At 53.2% G+C, this 20338-nt stretch overlaps 1 protein-coding gene across 3 annotated transcripts; it reads right to left on the minus strand.

The window, feature by feature from the left end:
- Nucleotides 1–796: 796 nt before the first annotated feature.
- ALKBH5 (alkB homolog 5, RNA demethylase) lies at nucleotides 797–19935 on the minus strand. Of its 3 annotated transcripts, none has more exons than XM_030001741.2 (5): nucleotides 19883–19935; nucleotides 18540–19374; nucleotides 11783–11863; nucleotides 7235–7390; nucleotides 797–5503 (listed from the first exon to the last, which is right to left on the minus strand). In XM_030001741.2, the coding sequence occupies exons 2-5, from the start codon at nucleotides 19265–19267 to the stop codon at nucleotides 5320–5322; spliced, it is 1149 nt and encodes a 382-aa protein (XP_029857601.1). In that variant the 5' UTR covers nucleotides 19268–19374; nucleotides 19883–19935; the 3' UTR covers nucleotides 797–5319. The 3 variants fall into 3 exon arrangements, with proteins under 3 accessions (XP_029857601.1, XP_029857600.1, XP_029857599.1); XM_030001740.2 differs by lacking the exon at nucleotides 19883–19935 and adding an exon at nucleotides 19605–19815 and having other exon boundaries at nucleotides 18540–19371; XM_030001739.2 differs by lacking the exon at nucleotides 19883–19935 and adding an exon at nucleotides 19605–19815.
- Between the last annotated feature and the right edge of the window lie 403 nt (nucleotides 19936–20338).

Raw genomic sequence — 20338 nt, forward strand, 5'->3', positions numbered from 1 at the left:
TGACCCCACGTACAGGCCCAGGGCTCGAGGGTGGGTGATGGAGAGGACATTGCCAGATTGGGCAGGAGCTCATCGCTGCTGAAGAGGAGGAAGAGGAGGAAGAGGAGGAAGAGGAGGAAGAGGAGGAAGAGGAGGAAGAGGAGGAAGAGGAGGAAGAGGAGGAAGAGGAGGAAGAGGAGGAAGAGGAGGAAGAGGAGGAAGAGGAGGAAGAGGAGGAAGAGGAGGAAGAGGAGGAAGAGGAGGAAGGCCACCACACGAGGCCAGCAGAGGAAAAGGAGGAGGAGGAAGAAGCAGCCCATCATGTGAGGCTAGCAGACCCCATCCAGCTATGCCATCCCCTCTCTGCCACTGCATACCCGTCCACCGCCATCTCTCTCTGCAGGAGGAAGGCACAGGGCAGGGCGGGTGAGGGGCTCCACGAGAGGCCGAAGCACAAGGTGCGGCCCCTCTGGGGTGCTGGGGCCATTTGGGGACCAGGCACTGGCTGCGGCAGGCCTGGGCGGTGGGGCAGGGTGGGAGCTGCAGGGGGACAGCATCCACATTTGCTCCCCAGCCCCTGGGGAGGGAGAGCAGGAGGAGGAGGAGGAGGAGGAGGAGGAGGAGGGCAGCGAGCCCTGTCGCTGCTTTCTAGGGCAGCACAGGAGGGACAGACATTGCGTTTGGCTGCCCTGTCCCCAAGGAGCCAAATACTCCCTTTATTTAGAAGCGGTTCCCTGCTCCCCGCATCCTCGTTTCTGCTGGCCGGGAAGCGAGGCACACATCCCAGCCGCCGGCACCACCACACAGGCAGGCAGAGTGATGCTTTCTGCTTTTATTCAATTAATGCAGCAATCTATACAAGAAAAAAAAATAATAATAATGAAACCATGAAATTTCAAACCCTGACAGTGAAGAACCAAATTCTTCCTAAGAATCAACCAGAATTAAAAGATTCCCCCCGCATCAGACTGTACATAAAATAATCTCTGCCCCATTTACAGCGTTTCACACAGTACTTCTCGTATCTCAAACTTCAGAACTGTACAACTTTGTTACAAACCACGCTTTTTCCTAGGAAAAGCTTACGGAAAAAAATATTGCCACTTCTTCTTTATTTTTTTATTTTTATTTGTAACAAAAAAAAAAAAAAATTAGAATCTTTAAAAAACAAAATTAAAGTCAGCCAGAACTTGTAAGTGTGGGCAGGGGCGCGGGAAGGAGCAGAGACACGCTTCTTGGCCAAACATTTCTCCTCTCGACCGGGAAAGGGAACGCTTTTGGCAGATAAAAGACTTATTTGCCGCTGGCGGGGGTCCAGACCCCTGCCCCCCAGCCCTCCAACCCCTCCTCAAAGCATGGCAGCTGTTTCGACCCATGGGGCTCAGACCACGCAGCGGCGAGCGCTAGGTACTAACAGCGCCGAGAGCCAAAGGCCCGACCTCTCACCCCGGCAGAAATCGGCTTCCCCTGCGCCCCAGTGACCCCCGGGATGAGCCAAGCCTCAGTACTGGGATCGCAGCTCCCAGGCATCAGAGCTCTCGCCTAACAGCTGGATGAGAGTTCAGCAGGTATGGAGCCAGACGTGGCAACCAGGGCTCCCCGGCTGCAGGCAGCCTGCCTGCCAAGCCCATCGGGGTAGGGACCTGCCGGCAGACTTGACAGCCCCTCCCTAGGCCAGCTCACCTCTTACCGCCGGCAAACAGCCTTTCCTTCTCTTCCTACGGACATATCGAGCCCACACAACCAATGCAAGAGCTTTAGTTCAACCACCGAGTCTTCTCGAGATACAGGTAATGGTAACAAACCCCAATTCCTCCTGCTCTTTGCAGAAAAGTGGGGACAAACCTCACCTTCCTCCCCCTTCCTTAGGAAAGACAGTTCTCATGGTCTGGGCTGTGGGTCTGGGTGCATGGGATCGTCACATTGGATGTAGCCTTATTCCCAAGTTTTGGGCTGAGCGGGTTACACGAATGACATGCTGTGGGTGGATGGAGAGGAGGTCGGACCGCACGACTGGACCAGACAGACACGACAAAGCCGACAGGGTCAGGTCTGTGCATGAGCCCATGCCACGGAGCAGACGGGGAGAAGTTTTGCCTCCAAACTGAAGCTCGCCAGCCTCCGTCCTCTGCACCAGACCCATGCCACCAGGCTGACCCGAAGCCTGCAGGCAACCCGACACAGCCAGCGACAGAGAACAGGTACAGGCATCACCAGTATTTCTGAGCCAGTTTTACCAGACAGGTTATAGTAAGGGATCTAGACATCTGGATCCACGTGAAAAATGCATCTTCTGGTTTGGAATCAAGGTTTCTCTCCGATGTTGTTCAGTGCAAAAGAGTTAAAAAACCATGTTATCTACACATATACATCCGTATGTATAGAAAATGTCTGTACAAGTGGGGAAGATGGCCTGCCTACATGCTGGGGACTCCTCGCCCAAGAGATGCTACGGGTCAGACTGGTTGCATCCCACTCTCTTTCTCTCTCTCCAAGGTGTCAAGCCCCAACCAGTCAGGTTGAAAACCAAGCGCACACGAGAACAGACAGCAGCTGGAGAGCGGCTCTGGCAAGGAGCTTCTCCTGTCCCTCCAGCCACAGCTGCCAGCTCAGACCCACCACACAGATGTGGGGCAGTGGGGGAAGGAAGGAGGGGAGAGCTCCCGACCATGGCATGCAGGAATACTGAAACAAACCGGGAAAGGAAGGATACTTGCGCGTGTACAAACTGCACAAGGACTGGGATGAGGTGATGGTTGGTACTAGGCTAGAGGTAAGACCTCAGGATGCCTTTTCAGCAGATACAGCCAATGCCTCATCCCACGGGAGCCCTGCTCTGGGAAGCGGCCCCAGAAAGGCAGGTTGCCTCCAGCTTCATTTTGAGTTGAGACACCAGGATACAGTATCCATATTACGGAGGTAGGAGTAAAACTGGGAGCTGGTGGGGTGGAGAGGGGGAGAGCAGGTTGTACAGAGCCAAGACCTCTGGTAGCGACCACTGCCACCGTCAGCAGCACCCGCAGCAGAGCCTGACACTGAGAAGGGCACGGGGCACATCCAGGATGAATCCAGAAAGACAACTAGAAACAGCCATTGCTAGGCATCCTGCTAGCAGGTCTCTAGCTTGTTGGAGAAGTTTGCACCAGCCATAAGGAAGAGAAGGGATCACTGCTCCCAGCATGCGGTTTTGCTATCAGGGGAATGCCGAGCTTTCCAAAACAGGGTGTTTGTAGCCAAGAGCTGGCCCGGATTCTCTGCAGAAAGCTGGGAGGGTGAGGAACACCGCTTCAAACACTAAGCGTGGTCTGAAAATGTTTTTTTTAAAGGTTTCAGAAGCAGCAGAAGCATGAACTTTTAGATCTCCGGGCAGACAAGACAGGTTCCTTCAAAGGCCGGCCGTGAGGCTGTGCCCATACCTCCACACCAAGCCGACTGGGGCTCTCACCAGGAAAGCAATCAGATAAAGAGAATCAAGAGACAGGCACTGGGGACCTCACAGATCAGTGGTGCTGAAGGTGATGGTAATTTCCTTTGCACTAATGTGACCGCTAGATCCAGCCTGAGCAGAAACCCCAACAACATGCGAGTGGCAGGAGCTGCCGAAGTCAGCGGGGAAGGAAAAGGACACCGAAACCCAGATGTCAGCAAACATGCTCGATCGCCAAGGAACAGCACTCCGGGGAATGACGCCTGGGGTTTGGGTTTTTTTGTTTGTTTGTTTGTTTGTTTTGACTGGGAGCCCCTCAAGACAGCAGCAAACGGGTTTCAAAATATATTACATCTTTTTATTGCCAAGCGTGCAGACCGTGAAGTGTGTGGGGGACACGACACTAAGAAAAACTACAATTTGAGGGAGGGCAAAGCAGTAAAAATTTAAAAATAAGACTACTCCTTACAACTGCCAACACTTGGGTTCAAAGAATCAATTGGAGGAAGTTTCTTAAAAGTACGGTTCTAAATATGGTGTTGGGCCCCAAACTTTGAAAACGCCAAGGCTTTGGTCTGGGCTAACACAAACCGGGTGGGAGAAGAGGTGGAAGGCGGCAGACTTTCTAATACTAACTCTGCGAGGCCAAATGCCTGATTTTTCTCAGCATTTTCTGTAGCAACCAGAAAACTCCCTACCCCAGGAACACAGGCAGGAATAAGCCAGGAGGAGGAGGGTAACCGCTGCAGCAGCAGCTGCTGAATGCACTGAACTGGGGCCAAACTAGACCCTTGCAGCGTCCTTGCTCCCAGAGCCAGCCTCGGAGGGGACAGACCGCAGCGGAGCTGCCCAGCTCCCCCAAGGCCGTGGCAGCGCCTGTTCCTGCTCTGACAGAACGCAGCTGGTCCCTTGGGATGGGATGCTGCGCCACCTCAACTCTCTCCACCTAAAAGGGGCAGTGGAGAACAGGTCTTCTCAGAGGATCCCAAGGCAAGTGTCCTCACAAGCACAGCGTCTCTCGTACTCCTCTTTGCTATCTCCAGCTCTGGGAAGCAGCATGTACTCAATGCGATCACTCACTCAGCAGCCCCGGGGCTCCAATATGGACCTTGGGTCAATGCTGGGCCGGCCTCAAATGAAGCCAGCCACGTCTCCTTCCTCCTCAACCAAAATACACCCCTGGTCAGACCAGCACTGAGAAACCAGAGCTCAAGTACATTCTTCTCGTAGAGGGCAGTGCAGGGACACAAGGCTGTGAGCCCACACCGTCTTGTGAAAAGGGACTGGAAAGGAAACCTACAGCATTTAAAACTGGTACTAAAGTGCAACAAAAATGTCCTAAACTCTTTGAAATCAATTGCAGTAAGAGGGGTCTGCAAAGCTTCACACTTCCAGTTACTGCAGGGCACCCTTAAAACACAACCCAACAACAACTAGGTAAGAGCAGACCAAGGAGCCCTTTGGTGAAGCAAGGAATACGAGGCCACCACAGAGAGTTTCAGCTCCTGGGGTCAAACATCATATTTAGAACACACGAAAAGGAACAAAGTTAAAGCAAAAAAACAAAAATACAACTCTTGAAATCTTGCGCAATGAAACAGTTAAACTTTTTGGTGTTTTCGAAAGAAATCCCAACAGACAGCCTGGCATAACTTTATCTGCTTCCTAAGGGAGAGATGCCCATTTGACCCATGACTCAGGACACCATGTGCACTGGACATGTTCCATCCTTACGTATGTCTCAGCATTCCTCCATTCATAAAAACAAATCGCCTAGATCCTTCCTGTTTACTCTTCAGCCTGAAAGGAAAAACCAAAACTGAAGCTAGATGGAAGATAGCCAGAGGGAGGAGAAAGTTTTCACAGACTGGAGGCCAATCTCATCAGCTCCACAAGCCTGGAAAGTGCAATCCTCAGTGTCGCCTCATTTTAACTTTCCTGGCTGGGCTGCCGTCCTCCTCTTCCTCGTCACAGTCCTCCGTGTACTCGTAAGACCTTCGCCAATAGTTCTCAGAGCTGAAGTTGCTCCGTCTCCTATGTTTTGGTAAGAGGACTGAGCGCCTGTTCTCCTCTTTATCCATTTCTAGAATCCGTGGCCTATGGAGAGAGAGAAAGAGGGAGTGAGAGCACATCCACGACAGGATTCAGGCATTCCTTGTGCAGACACTATCTGCGGTTTTGCATACTTTGAGCGATATGACTGACTGTTTCCACATTGCTTTCCCAGTGCTGGGCACTCAGCAGAGCAGGAACAGATGACCAAGTTGCACTACCCATGGGGAGGCTGCAAACTTTGCTTTCGATGGTGCAAGTCCTTCCCCTTCCCAGGGCAAGTTTTGGTCCTTACCTCCACCAGGAACACTTCCAAACAGCCCAGTCACCTCTTTTTAAGTGCACCTTGTGGCCCCAAGAAACATCCCTTGGGCAGAGGGGTCTGCCTCTCCTCCAGCAGAACTCACAGCAGAGAGCTGAGCTCCTTTTCAAACTGCTGAGGTGCTTGTGGTGCAGGATCAAACCACAGCTCCGAACTCCTCTGTCCTCTCGCTAGTTCTCACAAACATTAGCACAGCGCAGTTGTTATTTCTGCAAAGCTGCCTCTGCTCTCACCTGCGATCACTTTGTAGCAGGACTGGGCTGGTGGCTGCACAAACCGCTTGTTTTATCTTAGGTGGCAACTGCCAAGTTCCTCCAAGAGATACTGCTATCTGATATCCATGCTATTTACCTATGTTATACTGGAGCCTCTGAGGCCAAAGGAAGAGAAACACATGTTTTTCATACCCATCTGCTGCAGGAGTCCATGGAAGTCCCTCCACCCCAATAAGGTCACAACAGGCTAAAAACCAGCTCTCACGGATCTGCAGATTTGTCCTGCATGATTGCTCCTCTAATCATACACCAGCCCACTGCATGCTCAGAGGTAAGCCTTCATTTGCAGGCTAGCTTCTCTTCTTAATCTATCTTCCCAGTCAGTCTGAGTCCAGGTGAATGAACACCGCTCATAAACAAGTCATCCCCACCCTCCTCCCTCCAGGACAGGTTGAAACACGAGCTGGGACCGCACAGCAGCCAAGCCCCGGGACCAAACCGACTTTTGGCTTTTACACGATCTGCAGAGAATGCTGTCTCGATCCTCAGGAAGCTTTGGAATTGGAGAACACGAAAAATATTGCACGACAGCTGGCAGACCGGCTATCACTCACGGCTATCAGTACGTTCACGCAGAGCAAGGTGGTGTTTAAGGGAAGCCTTGCCGCAGAGCTCAAGCTGTCTGAAACCTCAGCAAGCAGCATCCCTGAAGGTCAGGCTTCTCCTTTCACACAGTCTGGTTACACACACAAAAATACACACATGCAGCTCTGGAACCAAAACAGGTCTGAGAAGCTTCCCAAGAAGGCCTTCACCTTTCCCAGATAGCAAAACCTCACATTCTCTCCCAAAACTGCTTTCATAATAAAGTTTAACGCAGCTGCACAGGTTGCTTGGCAATAGAGGTCAAAAATAATTAGCTGCAGGGAAACTATTGTTCTGAATGACTGCATTATCAACAGCCAGCCAAATCTATTGCTTCTTCATTATGCCACTCACAGGATAAACAATGTAAGCTGCTTACAGCCAGAGCTTAGCCTCCGCAAGCCTAGGAGGAACGTATAAAGAACCTCATTCTGATAAAACAGATCTGTACACCACAGAAAGCACCCAGGAGGTGCAAACTAGGATGTTTTTAAGTGTGCTGTGCAGCCTCTCTTGTCAGAGGCCAGGAACCTTAGACAGGCACTGACCTAGAGATACCATCCAAAACATTGATCTTAGCAGAGATCATCCTACCTGTGAGCAGCATCAGGATCTGCTTTGCGATGGGACCGCTTTGGTTTCAGGATCTGGTCCCGGTTGCTTCCCGATAGACGGTCAGAGTTATAACCTGGTGGCAACACAGAGCTACTCAGGGATTTTGTTTCCAATCGAGGTGCATCTAGTCTTGTTCTGCAAATATTTAAAGAGAAGAGAATTTGCAAGGAGTTTCTACAGAACCGCTAGCATGCTGCAGCAGACGTCTGTCCTAGATGCTGAAGCAGAACCCTCAATCGCAGCCACACAGCTCAGTAAGAAGGTCAGGACTATTACGCTCAACAGCAGAACGAGCTGCAGCTTTCTGCTACTTGCAGCTTCAGCTTAACCTTTGCTGCCTTAGTTAGAGGAAGGCTTAGGAACACATATAGTCATGAGGTGAATGCAAATGGTGCTGGGCTCACTGCAATCCCAGTTATGGGATACAGAGTAGAGGCGTTGGAGCACCTGTAAAATCCTGTGAAATCACAGTGACTCGTCAATAACTCGCAGCTCCAGTTAAGCCACCTGGGAGATGCCCTGCGAAATTCATCATCACCTACAACAGTAATAACTGCTTCTATCTGGAAACTCCCTACTGTCTCAAGATCTCGTGGGGTCAGGCCTTTCTCAGCTTGACTAAGAGGTTTAAAGAGTTGAAGCACGAGTCAGGAGAAGGTCTAGCAAACAGAAGCTGCACCACATCCCTTCCAGCAGCGCAGCACACGCTCAAGCTACAGCGGAGAGCAAGCACAGCTCATCCCAGAGCAGAACTGTCACTGGCCCGGGCACGACTGTAGCCATGCACATGTGGAGGGCAAGCAGCAGGCTAAGCAGCAGGAATAAAAACTCCACGGTGCAGCGTCTTATCACGGCACTATCACCATCTCCCAAGCAAAGCACAGTTACCAGTCTCAACTTACAAGCTCTGCTAAAGTCTATTTCAAAACTCAGACTGAAGCCTCAGAATGGGCAAAACACTCTAAAAGGTGGTGCCAGTGCTCCAGAGCTGCCTATTTCAGGAGGATGGAAGCCACTTCCCAGAAGGAAAGGCACCCTGATATTGTTGCTGCAGCCTGTCTCCCTCCTTGGGATTAGGGGTGAATATGGAAGGGGTCTGGGTGAAAGAAAGCAGAGAACCACTACTTGCTCTCTAGTGCTGAACTCTAGCTCCTGAGGGAGGTTTCCACAGGAGAATCCCAACCTGAACTCCCATTAAGAAGCATGTCCAGTTGCCAAGCTTCCTGTCCGCCATCAGAGAGAGCCTCTTCAAGTTAACCAGGGCAATGCCAGGCTGGCACACGTGAAACCGGGCACGGCAGCCCAAGTCTGCCCAGCATGCCAGAAACAAAGAATGCTTCCACAGGCAGCTGCCAGGCTGGAGCCGGCGCTAGTCCACAATGCCATCGTCCTGAGCTGTTCTCAGCTCCAGGACTGGACCCAGTCCAGCTTGAACACCAAAGGCATTGCAGATCCTGCCCCGGACAAGTTAGGTGGTTTAAATACCTCTCAAATACAACAGCAACTACAGGCCTGCAATTAAAACAAACAAACCACCAAATATACTGCAAGGGCAAGGGAACACCAGCCACGCTCTCTCTGTCCACAGAGCAATGCAAGTATGAGTTGCAGAAGCAGGTACGAGGAGAGGCTATACTAAAATGGAGAGCAAATTACCTACTGAAGTTCAAGTTAAATAGAATAACTCCCCAATGCAACAGCTTGCAAAGAAGTGCTTACAAATGTCAGCATTAGCCCTCTAAAATGACTTTCAAGACCCACTTCAATAGGTCTCATTTCTATCCCCACCTCCCGCGTTACCTCTTTCAGCATCTCATGAAATTGAGCACACCGTTCCTCCCCCCCAGACTCTTGCTCAAAGCGCTTCCAAACCTGGCTGGCTCCCCGCAGTCCTGCACTCCGATATGCAGGAAACACTGTAAATATCATCACACTACAGCACTGAAGTGTTTATGACCTACTTGGTAACCACGCCACTCTCAAGCATCCTGCAAAACCCAGCCACTTCTCTAGCTCGTGCGGCTTTGTTCTCCTGCCGCTGCCAGCAAAAACCGTCTCTAGAACCACACGCTCGGAATAGCGGCAAGAGCAGATCCAGACTCAAACGTCTGGGGCCCAGCAGGCTCTGGCAGCCTATTCAGAGCCGAATATCCCAGCTCCAAGCTGCAGCAAAGTTTACGCTGCTCTACGACCCAACTGATCTGATCCTGCTGGAAAGCTCAGGGCTGATCCTTACCACGAAGATGAGGAAGAGGAGTTTTATAAGGCCGCTGGCTGCTCCCAAGCCTTTCATGCTAGCAGGGTACCAGCGGAAGTAGCTGTTTTCCTGGTTGCATAACACGCTATTTCAGACTGCACAAAGTCGCATGATCCGGGACTAGGGAATGGCATTCGCTGCAGCAATACATGCCGCGGGGATGCGAGCGCAGACAAAGGTCACCGCAGCCCTGCTGTGCATGCATGCATGCACACGGGACTCAGCGAGGAGACGGCCGCCGTCACAAGGGATAAGCAGCAATTAATAAGCTCTATTTGGCAGCAGAGTGCACCCTTTGGCAAACAGGCAATTGCCATGTATTCACCAGGGCTGCTAAGCTCTACGGAGATTACACAAAAATAATTATCAGGGGGTTTCCACTTTGCTCAAGAGAAAAATCCTGTTGTGGTTTCATTCAGCCTGCCAGTCAAGTCAGCCCATCGCTGTCTGCATATGACTGGGCAGAGACACTTCTGCTCTAGCACTAAGCAAATCAGGCCCCTAAAATCAGGGGAAGACAGAAGGACGCACTGCTACAGAAGGATAGCTAAGCAAACATACGCAACAGGGCTCTGCAAGGAGCTAACGGGCCTTGTCTGTTCAGCAGCGATGCACCAGGTCAGCCGGGTACATCTCAGCCAGCTAGGTGCTTGCCCAGTTGCACTTTTGAGGACAGTCAGGCTAGACGGAAATAACTCAACACTCTTAGCTTACAGAGGCTGGCAAAAGCAAGAGGCAGAGCCAGTTTAAACGAGTATCTTGGATATCTGCACCAGTTTGGACAGCTTTAGTTTATTTAGCTGACTGTCTTTTCTAGGGAACTGCTCTACAGCCTAGGACAGGCAGCTTCTCCATCCCAAAGCCCAACTAAAGCAGCTACAGGATTTGGAGATGCTTTCCACTGGTGCTCGTCAGCACTCGCACTGCTTTTTGTTGGCTGCAGTAACCAACAACATGAACACAACAGTCTTTTAGTTTTTATCGCAACCCTCTCACCTTAAACCTCACGTGGCAATAACCAGCTATTGGGTGGTTTGGTTCTAATCTGTCTTTCTTTCATCCCACTCTATCACCTGCCACATCTCATCCCGCCTCCCTGGGTCTGTGCTGATTTAGCCTGGCTAACGCCTCAGGGCTGCTGTTTTTCCTGCCTTCATTTCATGGGTCTCTCTAACCAGATGTCCAACTCCAGTCCACTGGCTTTGTGCCATATCTTCACAACGTTGCCAGACTTGTTTTGAAACCAACTAAGCCGTCCAAAAGCTCAGCAAGTCTGAATCTAGACCACTTGCCTGCTACCCTTATGCCAGCCTGGGCCACAACTGCAGCCCTGCCACCAATGCCCACGCTTTTGGCTCGGTTCACAGGACTCAAGTCATGTGTTTTCACTTGCAAAAAGATTTCTTGACAGCAGAATTACTGCTAACACCTTCTAAGGCACAATCAATATGGGTCAATGTGTGGCAGTCACATTTTTTGGTCTCCTAGTAGAAGAAACTGATGAGAGAGGACATTTCTGGGCACAAAAAAAGGTTATACTGAGGGAGCTTGGGGTGGGGTTGGTTTATTTTTTCTCCATTTTCTTAAGAGCTTTAGGAACAAGCACTGGTTGATGAAATGCCATCAAGACAGCGTATCTTCTAAAACAGGAAGCGTGCTTCTAAAACAGCTTACAGAGCTTGGCTTCTCAACACTGACTCGAAGGACAAGTTCTGTAAAGTGAGCACTAAATTCACTGCATCTGTTTCCCTTCAAAGCCAGCATCTTCCTCTCACTCCCCCCAGGAAATGAAAGCCATGTTACCAAGAAAACTTTATCTGCTTTACAGGAGATTCTCCATCATAAGCATTAGCTCCAAAGGACTGTCCAGGTAACTCACTCATGTGGGTATAATATGGTCAGACACCTGAATACATAGCCCAAAACAAGAGAGTTTGAAATCCTAGCTGTTTGGAGTTAGGCAGCCAATAAAAGCCAGGTGTTTGGACATGAACAAGGCTTGCAAACCCAGACATTACAATGAAGTACTGCCACACTGAGCCAAGAAGTGATTAACTCTGCAGTAACAAGTTCCATCTACTTCCCCCAGCCAAGTGATAGGTACAGCAAGACACAAGTAAGCATGAGAGTGACATCTAAGCAAGATGTAAGATCAAGCCAGCAAATTAACAAGCAAGGCAGTTTTAAAGTGCTTCTTTAAAAGCACCTTAGGAAACATCACAACACCACATCCAAGTTTATCTTACTGTCCGGAGGGCTTCAACACTTACTTTCGAAGGATGATGACAGCTCTTCTTTCCTTAATGTCCTGTGGTCGAATACAGTGTGTAATTTCATCGGCTGCATATCCACTGACAACAAAAACAAAAAGCCACTGTGAGAAAGATGACAGGCAGAAGCACAAAGTGGTTGCCAGCCTCAACAACTCAGTTTGGCCAGTCATTTCCTAACTTCCACCAGGAATTCCTCCTCCAAACACCATTCCCCAGGCACACAGGAGCTAGACTTATAGGAAGGAAGAAACTCCAGGAAAGAATGAGGACAGTCAAGGCTTTTTTTTTTTTTTTTTTACTCAGTTTTTTAGCATATACCAGAGGAAACTACCACCTGCCACAACATTGTAAAATAAGACATGTAGAAAATGAGTTTATGGAGTGTAAATTCAGCCAATTCATTTATCAAGAAATTAGAGAGCAACAGCGGGGAAAAAAAAAAAATCAGCACATTGCTCCAAAGCATCTTCTGACATACGTCCCTGAGAAAAAGCCATCTCTTGTGGCTGAGATGCGCAGCATACCCAGACACTTATGCGTACCAGAGTCAATGAGAAGATTCATTAGTTGAGGAGGGGGTGCAGCAGTGGTAAGAGTCAAGTGTCTCACCCCCCTCACCTGGGCACAGACGCTGCCGTCTCAGCACCCTCACCCTCCCCGCTACCCCCCCCGTGTGGCACATCCTCATCCACGGTACAAACATCACACCCCCAGCACAGCCCAACCCCAACACAACGCACAGGGGGTAACCTTCAAATTCAGACCTGCAAACCAAGCTGCACTCCTAAAACCTCCCTGCCACAGGGCTCACGAGGCGAGACGGCTACCTGGGCCGAGGAAAATTACACCAGGCTCAAGCAGCTACGTCACCACGCAGTAGCCGTTCTTGGCAGGAGTGTTTCGCTGTATGAGATGACTTCACCTACTCCATGTTTCTAGCAGGCAGGAGGAAAGCCATGGCCAACGAGGGCCCCAGCTACCCACAACACACAGTAGCGTTTTTCTTGTGGCTGCTTCTGTTGTTCAGCACAACTCCCGGGGTCCAGCGCAGCACATGAGATCACGGCGGGTCTGTGGAGCGCGGCCATCATGCTTGCTCGGACACACAAATCACCCCGCCAGGAGCACATCTCAGTCACTCACATGGGTGCTAACGAGCAGGTCCGAGAGGTGGGCCTGCCCTCTACCTGCTGTTTGGAGAGCATCTGTTCACAAAAGAGCCTTCTAGAGTCCAGTATGGGGAAAAAGAGAAGTTAAAACACCTTCAGAGCCTCCTGAAATAGCTGACAAGGACAGAAATGCCTTTGAAGGGACTTGGACAGAGGCTGCTGAAGCCATACAAAGCTAGCACACCCCCATACTGGTTTAACCTGAAGCAGAAATCAATGAGCCCACTCTCCCCACGAGGCTTTACAGCGAAGCTGCTATCAGCCAGCCCTCCAGGAGCACGGCCAGGGTCATTGGCTTGCAGGTTATTCAGAATGCTCAGAGCAGAGAACAGATCACGCACACGCAGGTCCTCTCTGGGGATGGGACCGGGTTTCCTTTATCTGGTTAGATAACCCACCCACTCACTGAGGAACGCACACCTCTCAAAGATGGATTTACTGCTTTGAGAAGAGAGTTAAGAGTCTAAAACCCGATCAGTTAAAACAGGGGTTGATGTCCACCCCCCCCGTCCTCCGGGGCACTGCAGAGCGAGACAGTGTTATGCGAAGGGTCTTATAATGATGCTCTATTATGTTCCAGGAATCTCTGCGTCAAGCTCCAGCAAATTCATTAATATCACCCACGTTAACATTCAACTCGGCACATCCTCAGTGACACTCTGAACATCAGGAAAAGGTCTGCTTCCAGACCTGCGCTCTCCATCATGAGATGTCATCCTGGCCACTCGTTCTCACTCCCCAGGCAGCGACCTGCTTTCCAGTGCACTTTCAGAGTGACGCCAGGCACAGCTCGTGGTCCCAGATGCACATGGGCAGCACCAAAGCAACAGCCCCACTACACCCGTCTGAGGCCCTAATGGGGACCCACCAGTCTGCCCCAGTGCCACGCTGGTGTGGGAAAACCCAGCTCGCACCACATCAGATACAGTGATAGCATCTCTCTGCATGGCCCTCCAGCAAAGAGGTTCGCACAGGCACCAGGAAGAGAAATGGAAGAAAAGAGATTATTTGGTTGTGTCACACTTATTCTGCTTTGTGCCAGTATGAACTTCTCACCCACTGCCTGGCCTCGCTGCATCCTGATGAGGGGTGATGGGGCAGAAGCTGGAACAAAACACCTATAATGATATCGAGGGTCTACCCAGAGATTTCTTGCCCAGAGAACAAACCCAAAGCACGAGCTAAGAGACAACTTGGTAAGGAAAACCCTAAATTGCTGCCCACGAGAACATCCGAGCATGATGTCTCCAGCCTAGAGCATTTTCCAGAAGAACATGGGGAGGCGCAAATGTTATCCACACACTCCCCCAACTAACACCCCAACTCCTAACCAACCTGTTGGATCTTACGCCCCCAACTCCTCCTCAAGTCCCTTTTCCAGTCCACAAAAGCTGCTGCCGAGCCACAACATAACTGATTCACACAGAGATGAAAGCAGATTTTTTTGTACAAACATCACCAGAAAGGAGGCCCTGAAGTTCTGCAGAACATCTAACAAGAAATATTTCTAGGGGCTGACAACAGCCAGGCCACCTCAGAGGCAGAGGGACGTCGCATACTAGCCCATCACAGAGTTTGTGCAGCTCAATGCTTTACTTGTGGTTCAGAAAAGCTGCTGCCACAAACCACAGCTGTGACACCGACCAGTTCAAGCAAAGCTTGAACAAATCTATTTGCCTCATCACCACTAGCACATGCGGAACTTCCTCTGCACCAACGGCCTGTTCTGAGGCATCAGACTTTTCTGGAAAAGCATCTAATCCAGCCAGTTGTGGAGAGCTTCCTCCAGCTGGGAAGAAAGCAGATTCATCCTCCAGAAACTCCAACCAGCTCCAATTATGTTACCATCAGGCATGCCTTGAGACAACATGAGAGACAAACATTATGATGTTTCCACTGCTATTACACACAGCGGGGAGACAACCTGGAGCACTCACCAGCTGCAGAAGGGAAGCCCGTATGGCGTACAAGCTCTCAGAACTTGGGAAATGTTACTTTTGGTCATTTATTCCCCTGGCTAAATGCAACTGCACTATATTCAACCCCAGTTCTGAGATGCAACACCCGACAGTTAAACAAAAGCTGGCTGGGGACTCAGATTTGCTACCTACGACAGCATCTGTGGGGCACGGTGTGGTGCAGGGGTCTGGCTGGAACCACCCACCCTGGCTGGCTCTGCACAACGCCCCCCCCCCAGCTCCCTCCCTTTTTTCCAGCCTAAGCATTTGTCAAACCACGTGTTCCCCAGATGAATGGGCAAATTCCTCCATCTCCTCCCCACTGTTTCTATCGATTGATGCTTATCAAATTCTTTTTTAAAAAAAACAAACAAAAAAACAGAAGAACACCCACAAACATGGTCCAGCAAGCAGCCCCTAACAGGCGGCTGATGGTCCAACAGGACTGAAATCCAACTTTACTCCGACTGCCTGAAAAGAGCAGCACAGACCGAGGCACTGCTGTCGCTTTCCCTTGGCCTGGCTGGCAGCAGGACAAACCTGCAGGAGCACCGGCTTCCTGGGGCTGCGGGAAAAGAGGGGCCTGGAGGAGGTCATCTTCTACATGTCACAACCTACAAGGGCAAGTCTTCACCGCAGATGGGAAAGGAGAGGAAAAAAGTAACTTGCTGGAAGAGCAAAGGGCTAGTTAGCAGGTCACAAGGTGGCTTAGCCTTTGTCATGCTGGCAGAGGTGCGCAGCCCAGCCAGGAAAATCTCCATTCCACCTTTTAAACACTAACCTGTCGTTTGAGGTCCGAATACTTTCCAGTGAGTTTGAGGCGGGTTCAGTGTTTGCAAACACCACAGCCTGCTTCACAGTAGGCAAATAAAGTCAAGGGAGGGATATGGGGAAAGCCCCTCTGCAAACTTACTGCCAGGTAGGCGGCTACAAAATCGGGACGACAATTTGGAATAGGATGCTGAGAGCAGGAACATGACAGGTGAGACCTGGGTAGAGCCTGAGAACGATGCGGGGGCAAAGGGAGAGATCCAACAGCTTTCTTTAGATCCTCATGATTTCCACAGGGTAACCAAACGCATGCGGCTACCCTGGCTTCCCCAGAAAGGCGGCACGCCAGCAGCAGCCACTGACCCAGCAATATTTGAATCACAGACATTACAAGCATGCCATTTCTATCTGCGCCGTTTCCCTATCTCCAGGGCAACTGCCTTCAGCAACTGTTTACTAAGAGCAGAAAAAGCCAAGTTTTGGGAATCAACTTAAACATCACCAAGGGCTGGATTTCGGAGATACACCCCTCAGAGCCGACCCGATGGTCTGCAGCTCTCCCTGCTCCTCCCAGATTACTAGGGTTAGAGGGGAAACAAGGAGATCTGCAGGAGTCGAGGAACCTGCAACCAGCCAGGATCATATCATCACAGAAAAAATCACTTTGGCAGAATCTCTCTTAAGTGAGTGCTAAGTATCTGCTAACTGCTGTACCAAAACTGAAATAATCCCCTTTTTTTCAAGTCTATTATTTGCTGGAAAACGGAACATCTAACTCCAGAGTTGGGTTGGTCAGAAACCAACCCTTCTAGTCAAGAGTTAAAAGATATCTTTGTTTGTTTTGTAACTACGGTTGATTGCTTCAACCATCAGTTAATAAACCGATTACGGCACCCAGGTGACGCTGGCCACCAACCCAAATGCACGGGCCTGGGAGACACCCTGCTCCAATTCCGGGAGCCCTGAGCCAGCTTCCTCTTCCCAGCAGTTTTGGGGGAAGAGCGAGCATCTGGGACAAGAAAACATCATTCTCTGGTCCAGGAGCAGAGAAAAGCACCTCTTCCTCTTCCCGCCATCCTCCACTGCAAAGTCCCAACCCTCCTTCAGACGTAAGGCCACGAGTTTTCCTAGTGGCTTTGACTACAGGACTTCAGACTGACCCTGCATTAACAGCACTGCCAGCATGCTTCTAAGCAAGAAAAAACTCTCACTGTCCTTAAAAAAAAAAAAAAAAAAAAAAAAAAGGCCTCTGGCTGTAAAAGAAAGGACAACTATTTACTCCAGGCCCGCCAGGGAAAGGCGGCAGAGGGGTTCGCATCACCAGCAAGAAAATTAGGGTAGAAAGTTTCCCTCCTGGTGTCTAAGAGAAGTCAGGGAGCGGAGCAGCTGCCTCACAGCCAGCAGTCTCCATCCCCAGGGATGGAGCTTGCTCTGCAGTAAAAGGACACTCGGCAGGACGGGTGCTCCCGGGTCCCGTTTCACGAAATCACCATGACCTCTGCCCCCTCCCCGTCCTCCGGCACCCTCCCTGCCCCGGCCACTCCAGCAGAGAACGAGAAAATGTCCTCGGCGCCGTTCCCTCTTCTCTCTGCAGCCTCCCTCATCCCTCGCTAATCCACAGAAGTTACCTAACGCTGGGGGTACGGCGAGGATTAGTTAACGTTTGTGCAGCTTTTCCGAGATAAAAGCTACGCGAGATCTCAGCATTTATTATTGATGCACTAGTCAACGGTGCAAGGCTGTGCGTATGCAGGGGGGGGAAAATTCCTTCCCGAACCCTGCGGCGATCACTTTACAAGCCAAAGCAGGGGATTGTGTTACAGCCCGGGAGCCCTGAAAACCGGCCTGGACCTTTACCAGTCCAAAAAATAAAACCCCAAAGGAGGATACAGTTGGTAGCTCAGAGCACTGCTGGCATAGTCCCGGCGATCCCTGCTCCTGGCAGGGAGCACTCTGACCTTCAGGGACACGAGGGACTGGTGCTTCCCGAGTCGGGCAGCCCCGGCGCTGGGCTTTGAGCCGCCCTCCCCAAGACCTGGACGCCGGTGGGTCCGTACGCACCGGCCTGCACGCACTCTGCCTGTCCCCTTACCTGCCTGCTCTGCCCATCCAGCGCGTACCGGGAGTCAGCGGGGATTAGGAAGCAGGCGTTTCCCAGTGCCAATCCCAGCTTTACTACCGACTGGCTGCGTGACCTTGGGCAGGTCATTTCACCTCCACAGCTCTTCCCCCGTTTGCAAGAACGCACGTGAAGTCCTTCCTTGTGCCTGTGACCCGCCACCGCTTCCAAGCGACAGTCCCATGGGGCTCTGCACTCCGGTCTCCCCAACGGCATCGGGCAGGGGAAGGTTTAGCATTCCCAGTTTACAGACTGGGAAGACGAGGCCGTTCACACCTCCTCTCCATGCTTAAGGTCAGGTCAGGGAGGCACCGGCCGAGCTAAGAATAGACCCAGGAGCCCCATCCCAGCCAGCTGCTCCGCTCTGACTGCTCTTGGGCAGAGGATCCATTTTGTATCTCGATGTGTTATTTTTACCGTTTACGGGAACTACGGCAAAGCTCAGCTCTGCAAGTGGCCGCGCTCCCACCAGGACTCGCCTCGAGCCCCACAGAGAAGGCACTACCCCCCCCCCCCCCCAAATCACTCACCCACCCAAATCCCCATTCACCACGGCGGCAGGACCCCCCCAGACCCCTCCTTCACCCCTTCCGTCGCAGCGAGACCCTGCACGCCTACAGGCGGGCGAGATCAAGCCCGAGCCGCCGTCGGCGCGTGCATCCGCGTGCCTCGTGATTAGCGTTACACAACCGAGCCCCGGCACGTTAGCGGAGGCCTCGGCAATGCGGGCGGTTTACCTGAGCACCGTGACGCTTCCCCTCTTCACGGGCAGGAAGAGAACGGGCTCCGAGACCCTGATGGGTTTGAACTGGAATTTACACCCGAAGCAGAGCGCCGAGTCGCTGAAGAAGGAGACGGAGACGATGGGCCTCTCGAAGATATGGATGGGGTCCACGTGGGAGACAATGCAGCCCCCCGGCTGGTAGTCGTTGATGACGGCACTGTTCACAAAGCCCTCGGGAATCACCCGGTGCTCCACCAGCTTCCTGATCACCAGGTCGTGCACCCACTCGGGAATGGCGTCCACCTCCCCCCGCGGGTACAGGCGCTCCTGGCCGGGGCCTCGTCTCTGCAGCTGAGACCCGTAGGTATAGCCCTCCCCGAAAAAATACTTGTTCCGCAGCGGCGCCCGATCCACCGTATGCTCCTTGTAGAGCCCCTTCTCCGCCCGGGACACCACGTCCTCGATCCGAGCTTCGATCTTGGCGCACTCCTCGGAGCTGAAGAGGCGAAGCTGGCGGATGCCGCTTTTGACTTTCCGAGCTTCTTCCTCCTCCTTCTGCTCCTCGTAGTCGCTGGGCTCCGAGCCGGAATCCTCCTGGTGCCGGCGTTTGCGATCGTAGGGGGGTTCGGGGGGTTCCCGCGGGAGGCTGCCGCCGCCGCCGCTGCCGCCTTTGTGGCCGTCCCGGTAGGGCATCATGGACTTGAGCTTCTCCCGCAGGTCCGTGTAACCGCTGCCGGCCATAGTGCGTCCGCAGCCCCCGCCTCTATCGATCCCGGTGCTGCAGGCGGCGGCGGGCGGCGGCGGCGGCGGGGGACGCGCAGCTGCTATTCATGGCACCCGCCGCCCTGCTGGAAGAGCCCCGGAGGAACGGGGAGGTGAGGACGGGACCCCCCCCCCCCAGCTCTCTCTCCCAACCCCCGCCACCGCGACCGGCCGGGCCGGGCCCGCCGGAGCCCCCCCCCCCGGGAGATGGATTCCCCCCCCCCGCCCCGCTCCCGGTGGGCAACACGGCTCCCTCCCTCCCGCCGCGACGCCCCTCCCGGAGAAAAGGCCTCGGCCCAACGGACGCCACACTCACGGCTTCGCCCGGGAGCGGACGCGGACAATACTGCCGGTATCGCCGGCGGCGGCGCTCACGCGGCGGCCGGGCCTGGCACATGCCCAGCGGCGGCCCCGGCGCGGTAAGGCGCCCTGCCCGCTCCCGCCGCCGCGGCGCTGCCCATGGCGGGGAGGAGGAGGAAGGGAACACACGGAAGGAGAAACCGGACCGGGGGGGGGGGCGGCGGCGGCGGCGACCGGAGCGGGGGGGGGGGGGGGGGGGTCTCGCGCGGCCCTTCCCGCGGCGCGCTACGTCACCAGGAGCCAGCCCGACATCCCGGATCGCCGCCCCGCCCCGCCCCGCCCGCGCACGCGCCGCCGCCGCCCCGCCCCCTCGTACAGCACGTAAAGGCGACGCGCGCGCGGCCCCGCCCCGCCCCGGCCCGGCCGCCACCTCCGCCCTCGCCTCGCGCCCGTAACGGGTACCGGTAGCGCCGCTACGCCAACGCTCCGCCTCCCGGCTCGGCGCTGATTGGCTGGGGGTGGGTGGGCGGGCGCGAGCCGCTCGAGCCGGCGACTGATTGGGCGTCTCGGGGTGGGGTGGGTGGGGGGGGGGTTGGGGGGGGGGGAACGACGGGACCTTAGCGGAAAGGGGTTGGGGTGACCGCTGAGGTGCCTGCGGGAGCGCGGCGGCGGGGAACGACCGCCCCCTGGCGGCTGGGAGGAGCGGGACAACAAGGCCGGGGCCGGGGCCGGGGCCGGGGCCGGGGGGGT

The sequence above is a fragment of the Aquila chrysaetos genome, chromosome 25 (genome assembly GCF_900496995.4).
Source record: "Aquila chrysaetos chrysaetos chromosome 25, bAquChr1.4, whole genome shotgun sequence".
Lineage (NCBI taxonomy): Eukaryota > Metazoa > Chordata > Aves > Accipitriformes > Accipitridae > Aquila > Aquila chrysaetos.